Source organism: Vitis riparia, chromosome 7 (assembly GCF_004353265.1).
Source record: "Vitis riparia cultivar Riparia Gloire de Montpellier isolate 1030 chromosome 7, EGFV_Vit.rip_1.0, whole genome shotgun sequence".
NCBI classification, from domain to species: Eukaryota; Viridiplantae; Streptophyta; class Magnoliopsida; order Vitales; family Vitaceae; genus Vitis; species Vitis riparia.
Window position 1 is genome coordinate 4,333,102 of NC_048437.1, and position 20,517 is coordinate 4,353,618.

General features: G+C 35.0%; 5 protein-coding genes across 5 annotated transcripts; 1 reads left to right on the forward strand and 4 right to left on the reverse strand.

Moving 5' to 3' along the window:
* Window positions 1-2,550: 2,550 nt before the first annotated feature.
* Window positions 2,551-3,982, forward strand: LOC117917237 (uncharacterized acetyltransferase At3g50280-like). Its single transcript, XM_034833440.1, has one exon. It carries the CDS (start codon window positions 2,551-2,553, stop codon window positions 3,862-3,864), a length of 1,314 nt encoding a protein of 437 aa, XP_034689331.1. The 3' UTR covers window positions 3,865-3,982.
* Window positions 3,983-7,570: 3,588 nt separating this feature from the next.
* On the reverse strand, window positions 7,571-8,565 carry LOC117919328 (uncharacterized acetyltransferase At3g50280-like). The gene has a single exon (XM_034836502.1). The coding sequence runs from the start codon at window positions 8,350-8,352 to the stop codon at window positions 8,002-8,004; it is 351 nt and encodes a 116-aa protein (XP_034692393.1). The 5' UTR covers window positions 8,353-8,565; the 3' UTR covers window positions 7,571-8,001.
* A 1,025-nt stretch (window positions 8,566-9,590) lies between these two features.
* Window positions 9,591-11,142, reverse strand: LOC117917731 (protein ENHANCED PSEUDOMONAS SUSCEPTIBILITY 1-like). Its single transcript, XM_034834102.1, has one exon. It carries the CDS (start codon window positions 11,056-11,058, stop codon window positions 9,703-9,705), a length of 1,356 nt encoding a protein of 451 aa, XP_034689993.1. The 5' UTR covers window positions 11,059-11,142; the 3' UTR covers window positions 9,591-9,702.
* Window positions 11,143-11,634: 492 nt separating this feature from the next.
* Window positions 11,635-13,413, reverse strand: LOC117917243 (uncharacterized acetyltransferase At3g50280-like). Its single transcript, XM_034833452.1, has 4 exons — window positions 13,410-13,413; window positions 12,970-13,070; window positions 12,351-12,682; window positions 11,635-12,091 (listed from the first exon to the last, which is right to left on the reverse strand). The coding sequence occupies exons 1-4, from the start codon at window positions 13,411-13,413 to the stop codon at window positions 11,635-11,637; spliced, it is 894 nt and encodes a 297-aa protein (XP_034689343.1).
* A 1,518-nt stretch (window positions 13,414-14,931) lies between these two features.
* Window positions 14,932-19,485, reverse strand: LOC117917732 (uncharacterized acetyltransferase At3g50280-like). Its single transcript, XM_034834103.1, has 2 exons — window positions 19,143-19,485; window positions 14,932-16,218 (listed from the first exon to the last, which is right to left on the reverse strand). Exons 1-2 carry the CDS (start codon window positions 19,399-19,401, stop codon window positions 15,152-15,154), a joined length of 1,326 nt encoding a protein of 441 aa, XP_034689994.1. The 5' UTR covers window positions 19,402-19,485; the 3' UTR covers window positions 14,932-15,151.
* Window positions 19,486-20,517: the final 1,032 nt, after the last annotated feature.

Here is a 20,517-nt window from a genome sequence, read left to right on the forward strand (position 1 = left end):
AGCGGCCACTACAAAGAAGAATCCATAGAAAATAGAACATAAAAGAAAACGAGTAAAGGTGATTCTCAAAGGCTTCACTTCATGAGTCATCAGTGAGCCCTCTGGGAACATCCTTTTCCAGTGGCCTTCATTATCCACCCCGAACAAGTTAATGAACGTTCAAATATCAACAAGGGACATGGAAAAGTGATAAACAGTCAAGAACAAATAATAAACCCGTAGCATTCGTACCCGAGAAAATCCTTTTCCAGCAAGACCAGCCTATCTCCAAGTTTTCCTCCCGAGATGCTCACCTTCCTCCAAAGTCCTCTCAAGCTCCAGACAACTCCTACCCTCAGTTTTTTTTTTTAAAAAAGTTCTCTGCTACCCCCCACCACGATGATCCTCCTCTCCTTCTTTAAGCCTTTTCTTCCAGAAAAACCTCTGCCCCTCCGACTTTCTTCTTGCTCCTCAAATATCTCCCAACACCCCTGTTTATGTCTTCCTCAGCAAGCCATCACCAACCCTACTATTCCTCCATGAGCCAGCATGGCCCCTGCCATGCCCATGTAGCCGGTTTCCGGGAGAAAAGGGCCCTCTTATTTCAAAAAAGAAATGCAAAGAAGAAAAAAAAAAAACCTCTCTCCCGAGGCCCCACAAAAGGGGTCTACGCTAATATTTAACACGGTTAAGATCCAAATAAAAATAACAATCCCACCATGATATAGAATAAGTACATACCAAAAAATGAGAGTAATAAACAATGTTACATACATAATTTAGATTTCATTCTTTTTATAATCAAATATGTTTTTATAATTTAATCATTTTTTCAATATTACATGTATATAGGGATCTTCAAATATTTTTCTTTCAAATAATAAAATTAGTATATAAAAACTAAAATTAATATACATATTTATTTCTGACAATTATTTAATTTTCATTTAATGACTATTTCAACTAAATTGTCTAATGATGATGAAGATTTAGTTTTATTATTTTAAATTTATGATTTTTTATCAATCAAGATGATGATATTAATTAATAAATAATATTAACAAATATCAAATATATTATCTAATAATATTTTATTACATAGATAAATTAAAATTTATTATGGTAATGTTAGAAATGTTGATTTTAATATTTAAAAATTATTTTTATATTTCTCATATTTTATATTAAATAATATATAATATAATTAAAATAATAATATAAATATTAGGTTTTGACTGCTTTTCATAAATTCAATTAATACCAAAAGATAGTATTTGTTTTTTAATTGAATAAAAAATGTTAAAATATTTAATTTTTATATTTAGATAAAAATAATATTTTAATATCAATTAAAATAAATTTATTATTAATAAGTTTAATTTAATTATATTGATTGAAATAAATAATTATATTATTTTTAATCAAATAAAAAAATCAAATAATATTTAATTTTTTTAATCAACCAAAAAAACAAACATCACCTAATTCATATAAATAATAACTTAATAAAAGTAAAATTTTACACCAATTAAATCATTGGTTGGGTGGGTTGGCTCATCTGTATTACAGTTCTATTCAATTGATTGTTAGAATAAATAAAAATTTATTATTATATTTAAAACTTTTTTTTTTGAATGATAGGTAAAGGGTTAATTAAAGATAAAAAAAATTATATTAGAGTTTACCTTTTTCACTTTTTTAATATTTGTTTTTAATTTTCATTCACCATTGGCCACTTCAATAAAGATAGGATGGTCTGATAAGGCATGAGGAGGAATGTTACTCTTCGAATTGAAATTATGATTTTAAAAATTCTTCAAATATATTAAATAATAATAGATGGTGATGTATTGTTTACGGGTAAATAGCTGTAATTGACAGGCCCATGTGAGTATGAAGTGGACTAAAAAAATTCGAACATATAAAGTAAATTTGTTTTTGTTTTGAATCCAAGACTCATTAATTTGTTGAATTTACATAGGGTTTTATGTATAATTTGTTTTTAAAATTAATTCAAATTTGATGATAAAAATATATTTAAAATTAATTTAATTATAATATAAAATAATGAATCATTATAATAAAATTAAATATAAACAGAATGATCAAATATTAAACAATTATACATAAAGGGTTTAATTCAGTTTATAACTATTAGGAAACAAGAAAATTGAGAATCGGAAAAATAAGATTGATTTTTAAAATCACTTTTTTTATTATTGAAAATTGAATCAATTATTTCGATATTTGTTAGTTTAGATGAAACTTTTAGCATTAGGAGTCTTGTCAACACATGAATCATACGAGGGATCAAACTTTTCACATTTTTTTATTTATTGAGAATTAAATTTATAACACCATTAATCGTGACCCATTACTCTTATGGTTTTGGATTAGTGGCATTTTCTATGAGATAGGAGAAAAGGTATGATGGTCATGGGAGGTGAGGAAACTTTTTCCATAATTTTCCACTAAAAATTGATTATAATATTTTCAATTCTGACACATTCAAGTGCAGTCTATTTATTAACATAGGCTAGCTGTGATTTGGACATTGTGGCAGACAAGTTTATGGCAGGCATCAGCATCATCTCCACTACTACAGTCGTACCGGCGAGTCAGAACGAGTCAACTCAGAGGATTGAGTTAACTCCATGGGAGCTTCAGCTTCTTCTCCTTAGTTCCATCCAACAGGGTCTCCTCTTTCTCAAGCCTTCAACCCCACCACAAGAGAATAGCAGCATCATAGATCATTTGAAAACCTCTCTCTCTCGCACTCTAGACTCGTTCTACCCACTGGCCGGCCGCCTTGGCGCCACCGTAAACGACGACAATACTACTAGTTTCTTCATCAACTGTAATGGCGCCGGAGCTCAGTTTGTCCATGCTGCTGCGCATGACGTCACCGTGGCCGATGTCCTTGAGCCTGCCTATGTTCCTCGAATCGTCCTTTCCTTTTTCCCACTCCATGGAGTCCGCAACTCTGCAGGCGTCTCCGAGCCACTCCTTGCAGTGCAAGTGACTGAGCTTGTTGATGGGATCTTTATCGGTTGCACTGTCAATCACATGGTTGCAGACGGCACTTCCTTCTGGCATTTCTTCAATTCATGGTCAGAAGCCTCTCGGAGTTCCAATAACATATCCCTTCCTCCTATTTTCAAGCCTTGGTTTGTGGATGATACCCACTACTCCATACAAATTCCTCAGTCGGCACTAGTCTCTGCTATACCCACTACGCCACCGTTGCAAGAAAAAGTTTTCCACTTCACAAAAGAAAAAATCGCTACGCTCAAAGCAAGAGCTAATGCAGAAATGGGCACCGACCAAATCTCCTCTTCGCAAGCCCTCTTGGCCCATCTTTGGCGATCCGTAATTCGTAACAGGGGTCTTGCAGAGGATCAAGAGACTAGATATAACTTCCCAATAGGTATCAGACCAAGGCTGCGTCCACCATTGCCCCAGCAATATTTTGGGGTTGCAGTTCAGCCCGGAACCGTAACGATGAAAGCGGGTGAGTTGTTGGAGTTGAGTTTGGGTCATGCGGCTTGGCAGGTGAACAAGACTGTCGCTGCCTACACTGAAGAAGGAGCCACCAAATTCTTGGAATCTTGGGTGAAGAACCCCAAGCTGCTTGGAGGTGGGACAACGATGATTAATGATTCTTTGTACATGAGCAATTCTCCGCAGTTCCATGTGTATGGTGCTGATTTTGGATGGGGAAAGCCAGTTGCGGTTAGAAGTGGATGTGGGAACAAGTTGGATGGAAAGACTACCTTTTTCCCGGGATCTGAAGAAGGAAGCATCGATATCCAGGTTTGCTTATCGCCGGAGACCTTGGAGGCTATGATGGAAGATGCAGAGTTCATGGAGGCTGTCACCATTTGATCTTAATTTCTTTGTATAGAATCTTAGGGCTTGTCTCCTCTGTGTGAGCTGCTTTCATACGCTGGAGCTTATCTTTGACATCAACAATGGAGTTTCGTTTTGGTTCAATTTCCATCCACTAATTGTTGTTTTATACCAAATCATTTAAATAATTATCCAACCATGGCAATTATCTATCTCTAAGCAAGAGTGATCAATATAATACATAAACGGAGACCAGAAATATTAGAGTAAGAAATTGTTCAGTTCACTGAGTCCGTGCCACCACATCTCTGTGCCCAAGCCACCTTGGCCTACACCCAAATATGCAAATGTAAGGGGTTTTCTTCGAAGTTTCCAGACTCGGAGCACGTGGAAATCAAACGCGACATGAAAGTTGGCTGACCCGATAAGATCATTTCATAGCAATAAAGACAATTAAATATAGAGTCCTCGATGGAGTAATACTGAGGGGTTCTATTATTTTTTTGAAGTACTACCAATTTTTTGGGTCCATGCATTAATGGATATGCCCTTAGGCACTTATTGTAAAAAAAAATATATATATATATATTTAATTTTATAAATAGGAAATACTTTCTCTAATTTAAAGAATATTTTTAATAAAAACTTATTTTTTGAAATAAAATTTAGTTGTTTTCAATTTTTTTTATATAATGTTAAGTATTAAAGTATATAAAAAAAAATTGCATTACAATGTTTTTATGATTTTTATTTTTTATTTTGGTCTTTATGTAGTTCTAAAAGCAAAAGAAAAGTTTTTTTTAGTGTTATGTGAAAACACCTTATTTTAAAAATTAAAAAAAAAATCATAAAAATGATTTTTTGAAAATTTTAAAATCAAACTTTTTTTTATATATCTAAAATAGGTATTTTTTGTTCCCAAAAATAAAAAACTATTTTGAAGAATGGTTACCAAAATACACCCTTGACTTTTTAAGAAATTATTATCATTGGTTATATGAATCTCAATCTCTCCTCTCCTATTTTTGCAAAGAATTCAAATTAAGATAAACTCTCAAATATGGAAAACAAATTTCATTTGGTGCCTTTTTTATTTCTTTTGCAAAATATCTAAATTGTTTTGCTCCTCTTTGTGGGGGAATGTAAAGTAAACGGTATTCCATATAAAAGGAAAATTTTAGGGTGCCAATTTAGAGTATTGATTTGATAAGTAATGAACTTGTAATTTCAATATTTGAAAATATATGATTAAATTTAGGTTAATGGATAAAGTTACAAACATATGGAATTATAATATAAATAAATAAATGAACTAAAATGTAAGAAATGTAACCTGTGTATATAAGTTAGAGAAAAAGTTCATTTGATAGTATTTTTTTTTTTAATAAATTTTTTGACAAAAATTAAAAATCATTTTTGAAAGGATGAAAAAAACATCTTTGCATATTTCAAAGTTTGTAATGTAATCTTAAAATAATTGGTATTTCATGCCTTTTGAGTTTTTCTTTTACCATTTGTTTAATATTTTCATATTAGAGAGTAGTTTCATAGGGTTAAAACTTGAAAAGAGACTAAAGAGTGATCAACGATTAGTTCCTTGGCGAATTTTGATCTTTTTCTTCATATCTTGTCGAAGATGAATCTCTTATAGTCTCTAGTCAATCAATCTCATTTTTTACGGGTTTGAGGGTGAAAATGTGCTTTTTAATGGCCCGAAAATTTATGGGGTTTAGTTGCTAATTTGGAGACAAATTAGTTGTTTTGATATGGGGATGTTGTAATCGAATGTCCTGAGCTTACGGGCTTTAGTGTTGATTTGCATATCCGTCTTGTCTCTTTTTGGTTTGGTATAGTTGCCTAGGAATGACAACGGGCGGGTTTGGGACGGGTCATCCTTATCCCATTCCCGTCCCAAAATATTTAGTTATTTCTCATCCCGTCCCAAACCCGGGGCATTCCCATCGTCGTTATGGAGTTAAAATTAAAATCTCATCCCCGGCTCGGCCTGACCCAGGTATAAACATGCTTTTTTTTTTTTTTTTTTTTTTTTTTTTTTTTTTTTATAGGTAAGGATCTAAACTTGGATAAATTTTAACTAATATATAATATGAATGCTACAAGAATTACCCCAGTTCTCTGTTGATTTAAGCCTCCACTGGTAGCAATCATCAAGAATCGATTGGGAACTGTGATAGCTATAGCTTCTGTAACATGAAAAGCATGGTTAGATCAAGACTCAAATTATTAAATTGAAAACACAATGCAAGTGCATAAAGATAAAATAATTGCTACACATTACAAATTCAAAGGTTAGCAAGCAACAATTAAAGAAACCCTAGAACAATATGAATGGAGTGGAAGCATTTGACGATAAGAGTTGCTTTGTCCCTATTAAGATTCGCAAGAAACAGATTCAAAACCCTAAATAGCAACCCGAAAACTAATAGAAAAAAAAAATCCTTCAGTAATCTGAAACTGGAAATGGAAAAATCCTAAATCTCGTATCTCTTTCCCAAATTAGAAACGGACTACAATACCAAATCAAGGCATCATTCAACCAAAAAATCAACAAAAAATCATACCGGTTTGTAGATACGTGAAGATATGATTCCTATGGTGAAAATGACAGTAGCGTAAACTCATGAGACTGCTAATAGTTGCGATTCTTGTGAATATGGGATAAACAAGGATGAATCGAGAGGGGATGAATCGAGAGGAGATGAAGGAAATGAGATTATTGAATGGATTTTCGAATGGATTATCTTATGGATTTCTGCATTGAGAGTCGACAGGAACGAGAACCCTAAAATGAGAGAAGAAGACCTGAAATGAGAAGAGGAAGCAAATATTTATAGGTGGGGGTGGGGGGGGGTAAAGTTGTAATTTCATATTCGGGCGGGCGCGGAGCGGGTCAAATTATAACTAAACCCAATCCCGCCCCGAACCTGATTCGGGTTTTTAGAAAAAACCTGAACTCGGCCCATCCCCGATTTCCATGTTCCTATACCCGTTCCAATAGGAGCAGGTCGGGGCGGGTGACCTAGAAAATCCGCGAAATTGCCATTCCTATAGTTGCCATGAGACCTCCCTTCAAAAGGCTGTAATGTGGTGTTCTTTGTCCAAGTATCACTTTCAGACCTCCTAGTAAATATAAAAGAAATGGATTTTGCTGAGCTTCCCAAAGGCTCACCCACGATGAGAAAGCCACAGCTGGCAGGTTAAAGAAACACACTTACAGACTGTCACTTCAACGTATTTACTTAATATATATATATATTCTTCTAAAAATTGTTTATATAAAATTTATTTATGATAGTGAAATAAAATAAATTAATTAAAAAAGCTATATTTAAAAAGCATATGTTTCATAATATTATCACTAGTAAAAAAATGATTTACCATTAAAAAATTACTTATAAACAAAATAGTTGATCATAAATATTAATTTATTTTATTTAAGATTGGAATAAAATAGGGAAATAAAATATTACCTAAAAAGAAGAAATCATAGGTGATATTTCTTTGATGTTATCTGAAGCAAAAAAATTAGGAAAAAAAAGTATTTATTTCATGTTGAAGATTATTAGACTACGTACCGTTTGAAAAATAAATTTATTATTATTTAATTAGGAAAATTGATTTTTTATTTTTTATTTTTAATGATAATGAAGAAAATAATTAATTAAGAAATTGTGAAAGATAAACAAAAATTTTCATTGTCAGAATTTGTAAAACACTCGCATAACAAAGAAGTTGATGGCTTAGGGATCTTCACCCAAGATTCCAAGAAGTTGATGGCTAGCTTCTGCTTCAGTGTAAGTAGAAATCACCTTGTTCAACTGCCAAGCCGCATGATCAAGACCCAGCTTCAGTAGCTCCCCTTCTTTCATCGTAACCATTCCCAGTTGAACTGGAGCCCCAAAATATTGCTGGGGCAATGGAGGACGCAGCCTTGGGCTCATACCTGTTGGGAACCGGTACATAGTCTCTTGATCCTCTAGTAAACGCCTGTTACGAATAACGGATCGCCAAAGATGGGCCAAGAGGGCTTGCAAAGAGGAAATTTTGTGGGTGCCCATTTTTGCATTAGCTCTTGCTTTGAGCACTGCATTTTTTTCCTTTTGTGAAGTGGAAAATCCTCTCTTGCAGTGGTGCACTTGTGCGCCTAGCAGACTAGTAGCGACCGAGGAATTCGTATGGGGTAGTGGGATCATCAACAAACCAGCGATCGAGAACGGGAGATAGGGTTATTTCATTGGAACCCCGAGAGATTTCCGACCATGAATTGAAGAAATACCAGAAGAATGTGCCGTCCACGATCATGTGATTGATAGTGGAACCAATAAAGACGCCATCAACAAGCTCAGTCACCAGCAACGGTTCCGAAACGCCATTGCAGTTCTGAGTTCTATGGAGTGGAAAAAAAGAATGGACGATCGGAGGAACGTAGGCAGGCTCAAGGATATCGGCCACGGTGACGCCATGGGCAGCTGCATGGATAAACTGAGCTCCGGCCGGGGCCATTACAGTCGATGAAGAAATAAATGGTATTGTCGTCGTTCACGGAGGTGCCAAGGCGGCATGCAAGTGGGTAGAAAAAGTCTAGAGTGCTAGAAAGGGAGGTTTTCAAATGATCTATGATACTATGGTCTTGTGGTTGGGGTGTAGGCTGGAGAAAGAGAAGACCCTTTTGGATGGGACCGACCAGAGGAAACTGAAGTTCCATGAAGTAAACTCAATCCTCTTAGTTGACTGGTTCGGACTCGCAGGTGCAACTGTAGTTGTGGAGATAATACCAATTTCTGCCTTATGGGTCTTTTAAAAAGAAAATCAAAATCCCGCTCAATGCTTTACCTAATCTTTATTTGGATTCGACTGACTCCGGCCACTTGCACACTGCCGGTATTTGCTTTTTATCAGGAAGGCACTAGTTGTCTGCCACTTGAGCATATTCTAATTAATAAATATAAAGAAATGGATTTTGCTGAGCTTTGGTACCCACAATGACAGCCACAGCTGGCAAGTTGAAGAAACAAACTTTCAGCCATTTATTTTATTTAAGACTGAAATAAAATATTACGTTAAAACAAGAAATCATAGATGATATTTATTTTATCTTATCTTAAAAAAAGAAAATTTTATTTCATGTTGAAGATCCTTAGCCTACCATTTTTTATTATTATTTAATTAGAAAAATTGAAGTTTTTAACAAAGAAAAGAATTAATTAGGAAATTGTGAATGAGAAATTATTAAAAGTTGTAAAACACTTGTATAAAGTTTGGTTGATAGTGGTTTTTGAAAATAATTTAAAAAAATAAAATTTTATTTGAAAATTTAAAATATTTTTAATTTGTTTTAAATATATTTTAAAAATAATTGATATATCTAGTGTTTATTTTTAATCATTCATATATTTGTATAATTATTTTTTAAAATAATTATAAAAAATAAGTAAAAATAACTAAAAGATGTTTTTTTGAAAATATTATATTTTATATTCTTAAAAATAAATTCAACATATTTTTTTTGTTTTGAATAATAAAAAACTGTTTCTCGTTAACAGAACTTCTACCCGGGCAATCCCAACAAAGTATTTGGAATGGTATCAATTGAAGTATGGGCTTACTATTGTGAAAAAGAAAAGAACATTGACCTCCATCTAAAATTCTCTATTATCGATCATCTTGTATGGCATGTTAATGCTAGAGTCTATCTTTAAATTAGTAATATTTTGAAGGAAAATTATAATAGGATTGGAATCTATCCCTATAAAAATGCTACACAAGAAAGGTCAAAATAGAACTTGAGTCAAGAAAAAAGCTACAAGAAATCAAATGAAGCAAACTCCCCGAAGGCAAGGGCTGAGATTATAATTAAACAAAAAAATTAGATGAAGCAGTGACAGCTTCCATGAAGTCTGCATCTTCCAACATAGCCTGCAAGGTCTCAGGCGATGAGCAAACTTCAATATCAATGCTCCCTTCTTCTGCTCCTTGGGAAATGGTGGTCTTTCCATCCAACTTGATCCCACCTCCACTTCTAACAGCAACTGGCCTTCCCCAACCAAAATCAGTGCCGTACACGTTGAACCGCGGCGAACTGGCCATGATAAAAGCATTACTCATAGTGACGGTGCTATATGAAATCGGCTTAGGGTCTTTCGCCCAAGATTCCAAGAAGTTGGTGGCTTCCACTTCAGTGAAGGTAGAAATCATCTTATTCATTTGCCAAGCCACATGACCCAGACCCATCCCCAGCAGCTCCCCCACTTTCATGGTTAAGGTCCCGCGCTGAAGTGCAACCCCAAAGTATTGCTGGGGCATCTGTGGACGTCGCCTCGTTCTCATATCTATGCATAAATGATAGCTAGTCTCTTGATCTTCTGGGAGACGCCTAGTACGAATTGTGCAGCGCCAAAGATGGGCCAGCAGCGCCTGTAAAGAAGAAATTCGGTCGGTGCCCATTTCTGCATTTGCTCTTGCTTTCAACCCTGCAATTTTTTCTTTTGCGGAGCGAAAAACCATTTCTTGAACTGGTGATGATGTGATGGGCCGATCAAAGACCATTGCTGACCGAGGAATTCGTATGGGGTAGTGGGTTTCATCCCCAAACCAACGCTTGAAAACAGGAGATACGGATATTTTATTGGGACCCCGAGAGATTTCCGACCACGAATTGAAGAAATGCCAGAAGGACTTTCCATCCCCCACCACATGATTGAGGGTGCAACCAACAAAGATCCCGTCCACCAGCTCCGTCACTTGCACCGCAAGCAGCGGCTGTGTAACGCCGTGGTAGTTCTGAACTCCATCAAGCGGGAAAAAAGAAGACACGATCTTAGGAACATAGACAGGGTCGAGTATATCGGCCACGGTGACACCACCGGCCGCTGCATGGATAAACTGAGCTCCGGCGCCGTTGCAGTCGATGAAGAAACAAGTTGTGTCGTCGTCTTCGTTTACAGTGGTACCAAGGCGGCCGGCGAGTGGGTAGAAGAAGTCCAGAGTGCGAGAAAGTGAGGTCTTTAAATGATCTACAATAGCAGTCATGGTTTGTAATCCATTCTCCTCTGGTCCGGGTGTCGGCTTGAGAAAGAGAAGGCCCTTTTTGATAGAGCCAAGTAGAAGCAACTGGAGGTCCCATGGGGTTAACTCGATCCTCCTGGTTGACTCCTCCGGACTCGCCGGTCTAACTGTAGTTGTGGAAATGAAACTTATAATTCCTTCCATCTTCTATACCACAAACCTCAAAACTCAGTCACATCTATGGGAGGCTTGGAGCTATATATCTGCCTGCCTTTTCTGATCAGATTCTCTGATCTCTGTGTTTGTGTCACTGGCCTCATCTACCCTTCCTAATAAGGTTTAAGACGTCACAAGTAAAATCTATTGATTAAGTTAATATTAATTAATGGATGGATCAATAAATAGTGAATATTAGTCAAACGCACCCTTAGAATCACATACTCTCCTCAAATTTTAAAATTTAAAATTATTTTTATTTAATTAAGAATTTTTTTTTAAAAAAGTAAAAGCATATTTCCCCCAAAAAAATAACTTTGGACGATGGTGGTGGTTGAGGATGAAGATGAGGGCTGGCGGTCAAAACCTAATCTTTTTATTATTATTTTAATTATATTATATACGGATATGATGCGAGTATTCATTTTGTAATTGAAAAGAAATTAGAACCAATGACTTTAATTTGATGACTATATATTTAGTGTGAGATATAAATCTCATCAAATAATCAAGATCATAAGGCCCAACAAAAGAAAGCAAATACTAAGAAGTATGAAATTAAGATCAAATGGTGAGAGTTTCCACGAACTCTGCATCTTCTATCATAGACTGCAAGATTTCAGGCACCAAGAAAGCTTCAATATCCATGCTCCCTTCTTCTGCCCCTGGAAATAAGGTGGTCTTAGCACTTGTCTTGTTGGCACTTCCACTTCTAACCGCAACTGGCCTTCCCCAGCCAAAATCATTACCATACACATTGAACCTGGGCGAACTACTCGCTAACAAAGAATCCCTGATTATTTTATTCCTAACTGAAAATGGCTTAGGGTTCTTCACCCAAGATTCCAAGTAGTTGATGGCTTCTGCTTCAGTGTAAGTAGCAATCACCTTGTTCAACTGCCAAGCCGCATGACCCAGACCCAGCATCAGTAGCTCCCCTACTTTCATGTAACCACTCCCAGCTGAACTAGAGCCCCAAAATATTGCAGGGGAAATGGTGGACGTAGCCTTGATCTCATACCTATTGGGAACCGATACATAGTCTCTTGATCTTCTGGTAAACGCCGGTTACGAATAACAGATCGCCAAAGATGGGGCCAAGAGGGCTTGCAAAGAGGAAATTTGGTGGCTGCCCATTTCTGTATTAACTCTTGCTTTCAGCACTGCAATTTTTGCTTTTGTGAAGTGGAAAATCCTCTCGCATTGGCGCGCTTGTGAGCCTAGCAAAGACTAGTAGCGACCAAGGGATTCGGATGGGGTAGTGGGTATCATCAACAAACCAGCGATCGAGAGCAGAAGATAGGGTTATTTCATTGGAACCCCGAGAGATTTCCGACCATGAATCAAAGAAATGCCAGAAGGATGTGCCGTCCACAATCATGTGACTGCTAGTGCAACCAATAAAGACGCCATCAACAAGCTCAGTCACTTGCACTGCCAGCAACGGCTCCGAAACGCCATTGCAGTTCTGAGTTCCATCGAGTGGGAAAAAAGAATGGACGATCGGAGAAACGTAGGCAGGCTCAAGGATATCGGCCAAGGTGACGCCAGGGGCAGCTGCATGGATAAACTGAGCTCCGGCGCCATCAGAGCCGATGAAGAAACTGTTGTTCTAAGGGCATAAAAAAGCAGAGGAATTGACCCAGCCTAATACACGCAAGCAAAGACCAGAAAGAGGAAATGGAAACTTATAGGTATAATAGGTTAAGGCATGACAATGCACCGTCCTTAAAATAAATTCATCCTCCTCTAATATGAGTTTGGTGCACTAATGAATAAGTGATTTATCGATTCAACAATTCATGGATTTGGTCTTGGGTGCACTCTGCAAACGAGATGTGTACAGTCCAGATTCTGAAATAATCTTCCTCCAGATAAATGTAGGAATGTAGCAAGTACGAAGATAAACATGACTATTGCAATAATGGGAATGCAGCAGGCACGACTGCTGTTGTGGCGAATGGATGTAGGGTTGTTGCGAATGGATGCAGGCTCAGTTGCTGTAGGAGGGCAAAAAACAGAATATTGAAAGACTTAGAAAACTTGTTATAAATTAGTTTTTTTAAAGAGTTGAGGGATGATCTGTTTTTATAGTAGGTAGAGACCCGCTGGGTGACTTGGCCAAAAAAAAAGGCTAAGTCAAACTGAAATAAAATTAAAAAAATAATTTTATTTTGTTAAAAATAGTTGAACTCGCACGTACACAAGGGAGAACCCTTGCATTAAGGAATTTTGGCCCGATCCCAAACTCCACTCAAATAGACTTGACCCATGGATGTGTGAGGCTTCCCTGCGCCTTTCCACAAGCCCATTAGATTAAGGAAAGTTAGTTAATATACCCATGTTACTATCTTTAAAACCACATTTTGACTTGACTATACACTCTTCCTATATAAACAAATGGTTTGTCCTCGTTCACGGTGGTGCCAAGGCGGCCGGCGGGTGGGTAGAAAAAGTCTAGAGTGCGAGAAAGGGAGGTTTTTAATTCACTGATCCATGATACTATAGTGTTGCGGTTGGGGAAAGAGAAGACCCTTTTGGATTGGACCGATCAGAGTAAATTCCCATGGAGTAAACTCAATTCTCTTAATTGACTGTTTGGAACTCCCAGGTCCAACTGTAGTTGTGGAGACACTACCAACTTCTGTCATCTCTTTTTCTCTTACGTAAATATGCTTTATAATATTATCACTAGTAAAAAATCGACCGTTCAAAAAATTAGACCATAATTATTAATTCAATGTTATCTGAAACCAAAAATATTAGGAAAATAAATTATTTATTTCGTGTCGAAAAATATTAGACTACCGTTTGAAAAATAAATTTTATCATTATTTAATTAGGAAAATTGAATTTTTTTTTTTATCATAATGAAGAAATGAATTAATTAAAAAATTAAAAAAGGTAAACATAAATTTCATTGAAATCAAGAGAAATTATTATCTTAGAATTATTGATTTATGGACAAATAAATTAACAAATTATTTATAAAAAGTATTATATTTATGCTGTATGAATAATTTAAAATTTTAAAAATATTAAATATTGTTGAAAAAACAAAGGTATAGAATTTTAGGAGATGGTTATTAATTTTAAACTAAATTTAATGTAGAAAATAAAGGAGCTTTCAAACATGTTGGAATTTGTTGATCTAGAGATTCTAGAAAAGTGTAAGTTATATCATTGTTCTTACAGTGGCCATGTGCAATAATTCCTGGTTGTCGGGTATATTGGAAATTAGCACTTCTATCCCCGATAATCCAATAAAGTAGTTTAGATGCTTTCAATTAAAGTAGAGGTTGTACCAACCTGTAGTAGAAAACATAATAAAATCATTTCAAATATCTAATATTTTTAGCATTTATAACATATATATATATATATATATATATATATATATATAATTAATGACTTCAATTTTCTATATGTAATATTATATATGTTTTATTTAATAAACTTTAAAATATTGATATATTTATATAAAAGATGAAAAAATAAATATTATTAATTTTTAATTTAATTTGTATTTATAATTTTAATAAAATATATATTTATGATGTAAATGGTACAATCGTCAACCAACGGTCCGATTACCGGATCGTGAATTAGTAACATTTTTTGTTCATTGACAAATCCGATTCTAAAAATATTGATTTTTATATCTTTTTACATGAGCTATAAGAATCTTATATTGAGATATACTATAAACAAATTATATGGATCATAAGTTTATTTCTTTTGCTCATTTTCTTTATTTTTAAATTTGTTGATGTTTTACTAATTTTGTAAAACAAAAATTTTGATTAAAAAAATTATATTTTTAAAAAATTTTGATTAAAAATATGTTAATGGTATAGCATGTTAATGATGGACTATATATTTAAATTAGTAATACATATTTTGAAGGAAAATTATACGATCGGAATTGATCCCTATGAAAATGCAATCTAAACCGTTGAAGTACATGTAGGAAATGTAAATACGTAGATGGAGAAAAGCAAAATCAAAGCAAACTTCCTGAAAGCAAGGCCTAAGATTATCGTGAAAGAAAGAAATTAAGATGAAGCGGTGACAGCTTCCATCATCCCATGAACTCTGCATCTTCCATCAGAGCCTTCAAGGTCTCAGGCGATAAGCAAGCTTCAATATCAATGCTCCCTTCTTCTGCTCCTTGGAAACTGGTGGCCTTTCCATTCAACTTGATCCCACCTCCACCTCTAACCGCAACTGGCCTTCCCCAACCAAAATCATTGCCGTATACTTTGAACCGCGGCGAACCGGCCATGATCAAAGCAATTCTCATCATTATGGTGCTATCTGTAGCCGGCTTAGGGTCTTTCGCCCAAGATTTCAAGAAGTTGGTGGCTTTTACTTCAGTGAAGGTAGAAATAATCTTGTTCATTTGCCAAGCCACATGACCCAGCCCCATCCCCAGCAGCTCCCCTACTTTCATTGTTACGACCCCGCCCTGAACTGCAACCCCAAAGTATTGTTGGGGCATCTGTGGATGTCGCCTCGGTCTCATATCTATTGCTAATGTACAAATAGTCTCTTGATCCTCGGGGAGATGCCTAGCACGAATTGTGGAGCGCCAAAAATGGGTCATCAGCGCCTGCAAAGAAGAAATTCGGTCGGTGCCCATTTCTGCATTTGCTCTTGCTTTCAACCCTGCAATTTTTCCTTTTGAGAAGTGAAAAAACATTTCTTGAACTGGCGATGATGTGGTGGGCCGCTCAAAGACCATAGCTGACTGAGGAATTCGTATGGGGTAGTGGGTATCATCCCCAAACCAACGCTTGAAAACAGGAGATAGGGATATTTTATTGGAACCCCGAGAGATTTCCGACCACGAATTGAAGAAATGCCAGAAGGACTTTCCATCCGCCAGCACACGATTGAGGGTGCAACCAACAAAGATCCCGTCCACCAGCTCCGTCACTTGCACCGAGAGCAGCGGCTGGGTAACGTCTTGGTAGTTCTGAACTTTATCTTGCGAGAAAAAAGAAGACACAATCTCAGGAACATAGACAGGGTCGAGTATATCGGCCACGGTGACACCGCCGGCCGCTGCATGGATAAACTGAGCTCCGGCGCCGTTGCAGTCGATGAAGAAACAAGTGGTGTCGTCGTCGTCGTTTACAGTGGTACCAAGGCGGCCGGCGAGTGGGTAGAAGAAGTCCAGAGTGCGAGAAAGTGAGGTGCTTAAATGATCTACAATAGCAGTCATGGTTTGTAATCCATTCTCCTCTGGTCCGGGTGTAGGCTTGGGAAAGAGAAGACCCCTTGTGATAGGACCAAGTAGAAGAACATGGAGGTCCCATGGAGTTAACTCAATCCTCTTGGTTGACTCCTCAGGACTTCCCGGTCTAACTGTAGTTGTTGAGATGAAACTTATAATTCCTTCCATTTTATTTTCTCTCCCACAAACCTCAAAACTCAATCACATATGGTGGAGGCTCTTCTCTTTTCTGATCAGATGCTCTAATCTCTGTGCTTCTGTCACTGCCCCCCTCACTTTGTGTCACTCAACACATCTTTTACGACAATATCTTAAATAGTTTTTAGATAACGATAATCATGCAACCATACACCACCAATAGAACAAAATATTGTTTTCAGAACTTTGCATTTATTGATGTAAAATGGGAAAAATTATTACCATTTATGCACTTTAACAGTGTTTATGAATTTATTCCAAAATTACCCTCAAATTTTGAGGGTAAGTACACCGACCATATTAAATGATATTGTCAAGTGCATTGATCACTTTTTTTTTTTATAATTTCTGCATCTCACCTTTTTTTTTAATTATTTTTTGGACATACTAACCTTAAAATGATAATATATAATAAATACTTGTAACCCTTGGATAAGAGGGTAAAGATATTCTCTATAGAGAGAAATGAAGGTCGACCAACAGTTGGAGGAATATTCTCAAAAGGTGGTTTTTTCTCTTTTTGGGTTGGTTAGGGAGAGAGATAAGGGTGACACGTGGAAAGGGAATTCTACAGTCGTTGGGGCTTAGGAAGAGAGAAAAAGTTTTGGAAAGTTTTTGAGTTTTTTTTTGGAGGGGATATTCAGGGTTCTTAAGGGATTTTGCTTAGAGGAAGGAGAAAAAACAAAAAGGAATGAGGGTAAGTTGAGCATTTTTTAAGGAGGAACTGATCATATTTTTGGGTGAGGAAGCATTAGACAGAGAAGATGAGCGGATGGATTGAAACAGGGTTTTAGATATTCCAATGTTATTTCTCATCTTGGAGGTTTCTGAGAAGTGGGAATATGTTGATTTATCTGGTGCACAGTGTCCTGCTAAGAAAATGAAATCTGGTTCCAACTTCTAAATATATGAGGGCTATGATGTATTTTTGGGTCAGGCATTCTCTGTTTTAATGCACTTGGTGGGTTAACTTCTCAAGTCAATCACTCATCATACCTATCACACTTACCCCCTCCACCATCTCCTCAATAAGTCCACCAATATCCTTCACCCATCAAACCCATTTCTCTCACTTCCTCCATGTGCAAGGGAACTATGCATCCATGGCCACCGTTCATACCCACCAATTTCCGTTCTTCACATTCACCAAACTCATACCATACCCACCACCTTTGGCTCCACTCATCATCTAACCCACAAAACCCACTTCTCTCACTTTTTCCACCACTTATTTTGTAATGAAAGGGTATTTTAGGCTACGTTTAAAATTTCAAGTTTGAAAAGTTTTTTATTGAATGGTGATTGAAAAGTAAAAATAAAAAAATAAATAATTGGAGAACACGTGTCAATTTTGGATCGGTGGATTTCAAAATATTTTATTGGTCAATTAAGTAAATTGAATTTTTGGTATCACGTCAGCTTTATGGTAGAAAATTTTTTAGAATTATAGAAAATGAAAAAAAAATTAATTAGAACTAATGAAGTAAAAATTAAATTAAATTACTTAATAATAAATTTGAGAAAATTAAAATTTTTGGGATGGTGTTTGATAATTTATTTTGTGTATTGTTTAAAAAAAATGAAGTGGAATGAAAACTGAATTAAAAAAAAATGAAATGAATTGAGAAAAGATAAACTATATATATATATATATATATATATAGTGACCTTTTAAAAGGAATAAAATAAATAAAAAGAAAAGAGTGGCACAAGGGTGGGAGAGTTAGCGACTATTTCGACGGCTAAACGAGCTCATTTTTTGTGTGAAATTTTGAGAGAAAGTTCTAAAAACAGCATATCCATACATACATGACTCATACAAAAAAAAAGTTCACACATATAATTAAAATTATGATTATTTGAAAATTATGATTATTTGATTAGAAGGGTCATTGAAAACCCAATTTTAGAAATTTAATTATTCATCTTCTTTTTTTTTGTTATGTTTTGATTAAAATACCATCATTCTTTTCTTATAAAAATAATACTTTTTTTTTAAATTATATATAAATACTTGAAATAAGTAAAGGTATTTATGTCAAAAATGAATTACTCTTTAAATAAAAACACGAGAGAGATGAAATGGATTATTTCATCCATTCTAATTAATTAATTCTTAAAATTATTTAAAATTTTAATTTAATTTATTTATTTTTATATTTTCCATATAATATCAATCCGTGAATTAAAAATTGAAAATGAAAAATATCGTGTGTTTTCTTAATGTTTTCAAAATCAAACCGGTCATTGAACCGAAAAAGTTACTGGCTCACGATTCATTAATAGGACCGACGGTCGATGTCATAAATATATAAATCAATAAATTTTATTTAAATTTTGATAGCAAAAAGCTGCAAAACATCTAAACATATTCCTTTTAATCATCAAGCAATGTAGTAAGATCTTGATCTTGCACGCACACGTCCTAAAGTTCCTTCTACCCAAAGAAACTCAGAAATGATCAAAACATGAGAAAATGGGCTTCATCATGTTCCCAGCCTGTGTGTATCCATCACATCTATCAATAAGCTGATAACCCAAGCCATTATTTGATTTCAAGTTAGGGATGATGTCCAGCAGCAAATAACAGAACAATCGAAATGAAAGAATGATGAGGTCATGGTTACAGTGGTACCAAGGCGGCCGGCGAGTGGGTAGAAGAAGTCCAGAGTGCGAGAAAGTGAGGTGTTTAAATGATCTACAATAGCAGTCATGGTTTGTAATCCATTCTCCTCTGGTCCGGGTGTAGGCTTGAGAAAGAGAAGACCCCTTGTGATAGGACCAAGTAGAAGAACATGGAGGTCCCATGGAGTTAACTCAATCCTCTTGGTTGACTCCTCCCGACTCGCCGGTCTAACTGCAGTTGTTGAGATGAAACTTATAATTCCTTCCATTTTATCTTCTCTCCCACAAACCTCAAAACTCAATCACATATGGTGGAGGCTCGGAGCTATCTACCTCTCTTCTCTTTTCTGATCAGATGCTCTAATCTCTGTGTTTCTGTCACTGCCCCCTCACTTTGTGTCAATAGTTTTTAGATAGCAATTACACCACCAATAAAAAAAATATATAGTTTTTTAGAGCTTTAATAAAAATTAAAAAAAGTTTCATCAGAAAATACATTAACATATTTAAAAGAAATGTCAAAGAAGTAAAAGTAAAGTTCTAAAAACTATATTTTTTTATTGGTGGGGTATGGTTGCATGATTATACCCAAATATTAATTTATGAAGATTCCATTGGATATGTTCTCATTCAAATGATTACTTCTATCCCATATGTAGTTCACTTGCATTTTATAATCATAATTCATAAGCAATTTGACTAGCTATGATTTTACCACATATTGAATCGGTTGGTAACATCATAAAACCTATGAAAAGAGTAAGTAAGTAATTTTTTCGAGGATATCAATTCTTTATCTTTTCCATAAAATTAAGTATTTTAAAATTTTTAATAAATACCTCAATGTTTATAACAATCTGCATTCTGCTCCTAGATAGCGTGTGTGTTGAACTTGAAAGGTCTTTACAGCTTTAAAATATGTTTATAAGATAAAAAGGCAAATCCATACATATATAACTCATTCAAAAAAGAAGCTCATACATATAATTAAAATTATGATTATTTGATTAGAAGGGTTATTGAAAACCCAATTTTAGAAATCTAATCATTCATCATTTTTTTTTTTTGTATTTTGATTAAAATATCATTATTCTTTTCTTATAAAAATAACATTTTATATAAATACTTGAAATAATTAAGGCATTTATATAAAAAAGTGAATTACTTTTTAAATAAAAACATGAAAGAGGTTAAATTCATAGATACAATGATTATCTCATTCCTTTTAACCGATTAATTCTTAAAATTATAAATAATTTTGATTATATTTAAAAAATTTTATATTTATATTTTCCTTATTAAATCAAACCGTGAATTGAAAACTGAAAATGAAAAATAGTGTGTGCTTTCTGTTTTAATTTTTCTTGGGCTGGGCTTGGGCCAGT

What these genes read in the sequence shown, in the direction of transcription:
- LOC117917237 (XM_034833440.1), top strand. Translation starts at nt 2,551, where the DNA reads ATGGCAGGCATCAGCATCATCTCCACTACTACAGTCGTACCGGCGAGT.
- LOC117919328 (XM_034836502.1), bottom strand. Translation starts at nt 8,352, where the DNA reads ATGGCCCCGGCCGGAGCTCAGTTTATCCATGCAGCTGCCCATGGCGTC.
- LOC117917731 (XM_034834102.1), bottom strand. Translation starts at nt 11,058, where the DNA reads ATGGAAGGAATTATAAGTTTCATTTCCACAACTACAGTTAGACCGGCG.
- LOC117917243 (XM_034833452.1), bottom strand. An exon ending in CAATAGTCATGTTTATCTTC is followed by an intron (nt 12,683 to 12,969) that starts GTACTTGCTACA and finishes TTATGCCCTTAG; the next exon opens with AACAACAGTTTCTTCATCGG. An exon ending in TCTTCTGCTCTCGATCGCTG is followed by an intron (nt 12,092 to 12,350) that starts GTTTGTTGATGA and finishes GGTTCCCAATAG; the next exon opens with GTATGAGATCAAGGCTACGT.
- LOC117917732 (XM_034834103.1), bottom strand. Translation starts at nt 19,401, where the DNA reads ATGGAAGGAATTATAAGTTTCATCTCAACAACTGCAGTTAGACCGGCG. An exon ending in CCCACTCGCCGGCCGCCTTG is followed by an intron (nt 16,219 to 19,142) that starts GTACCACTGTAA and finishes CCGGCCGCCTTG; the next exon opens with GTACCACTGTAAACGACGAC.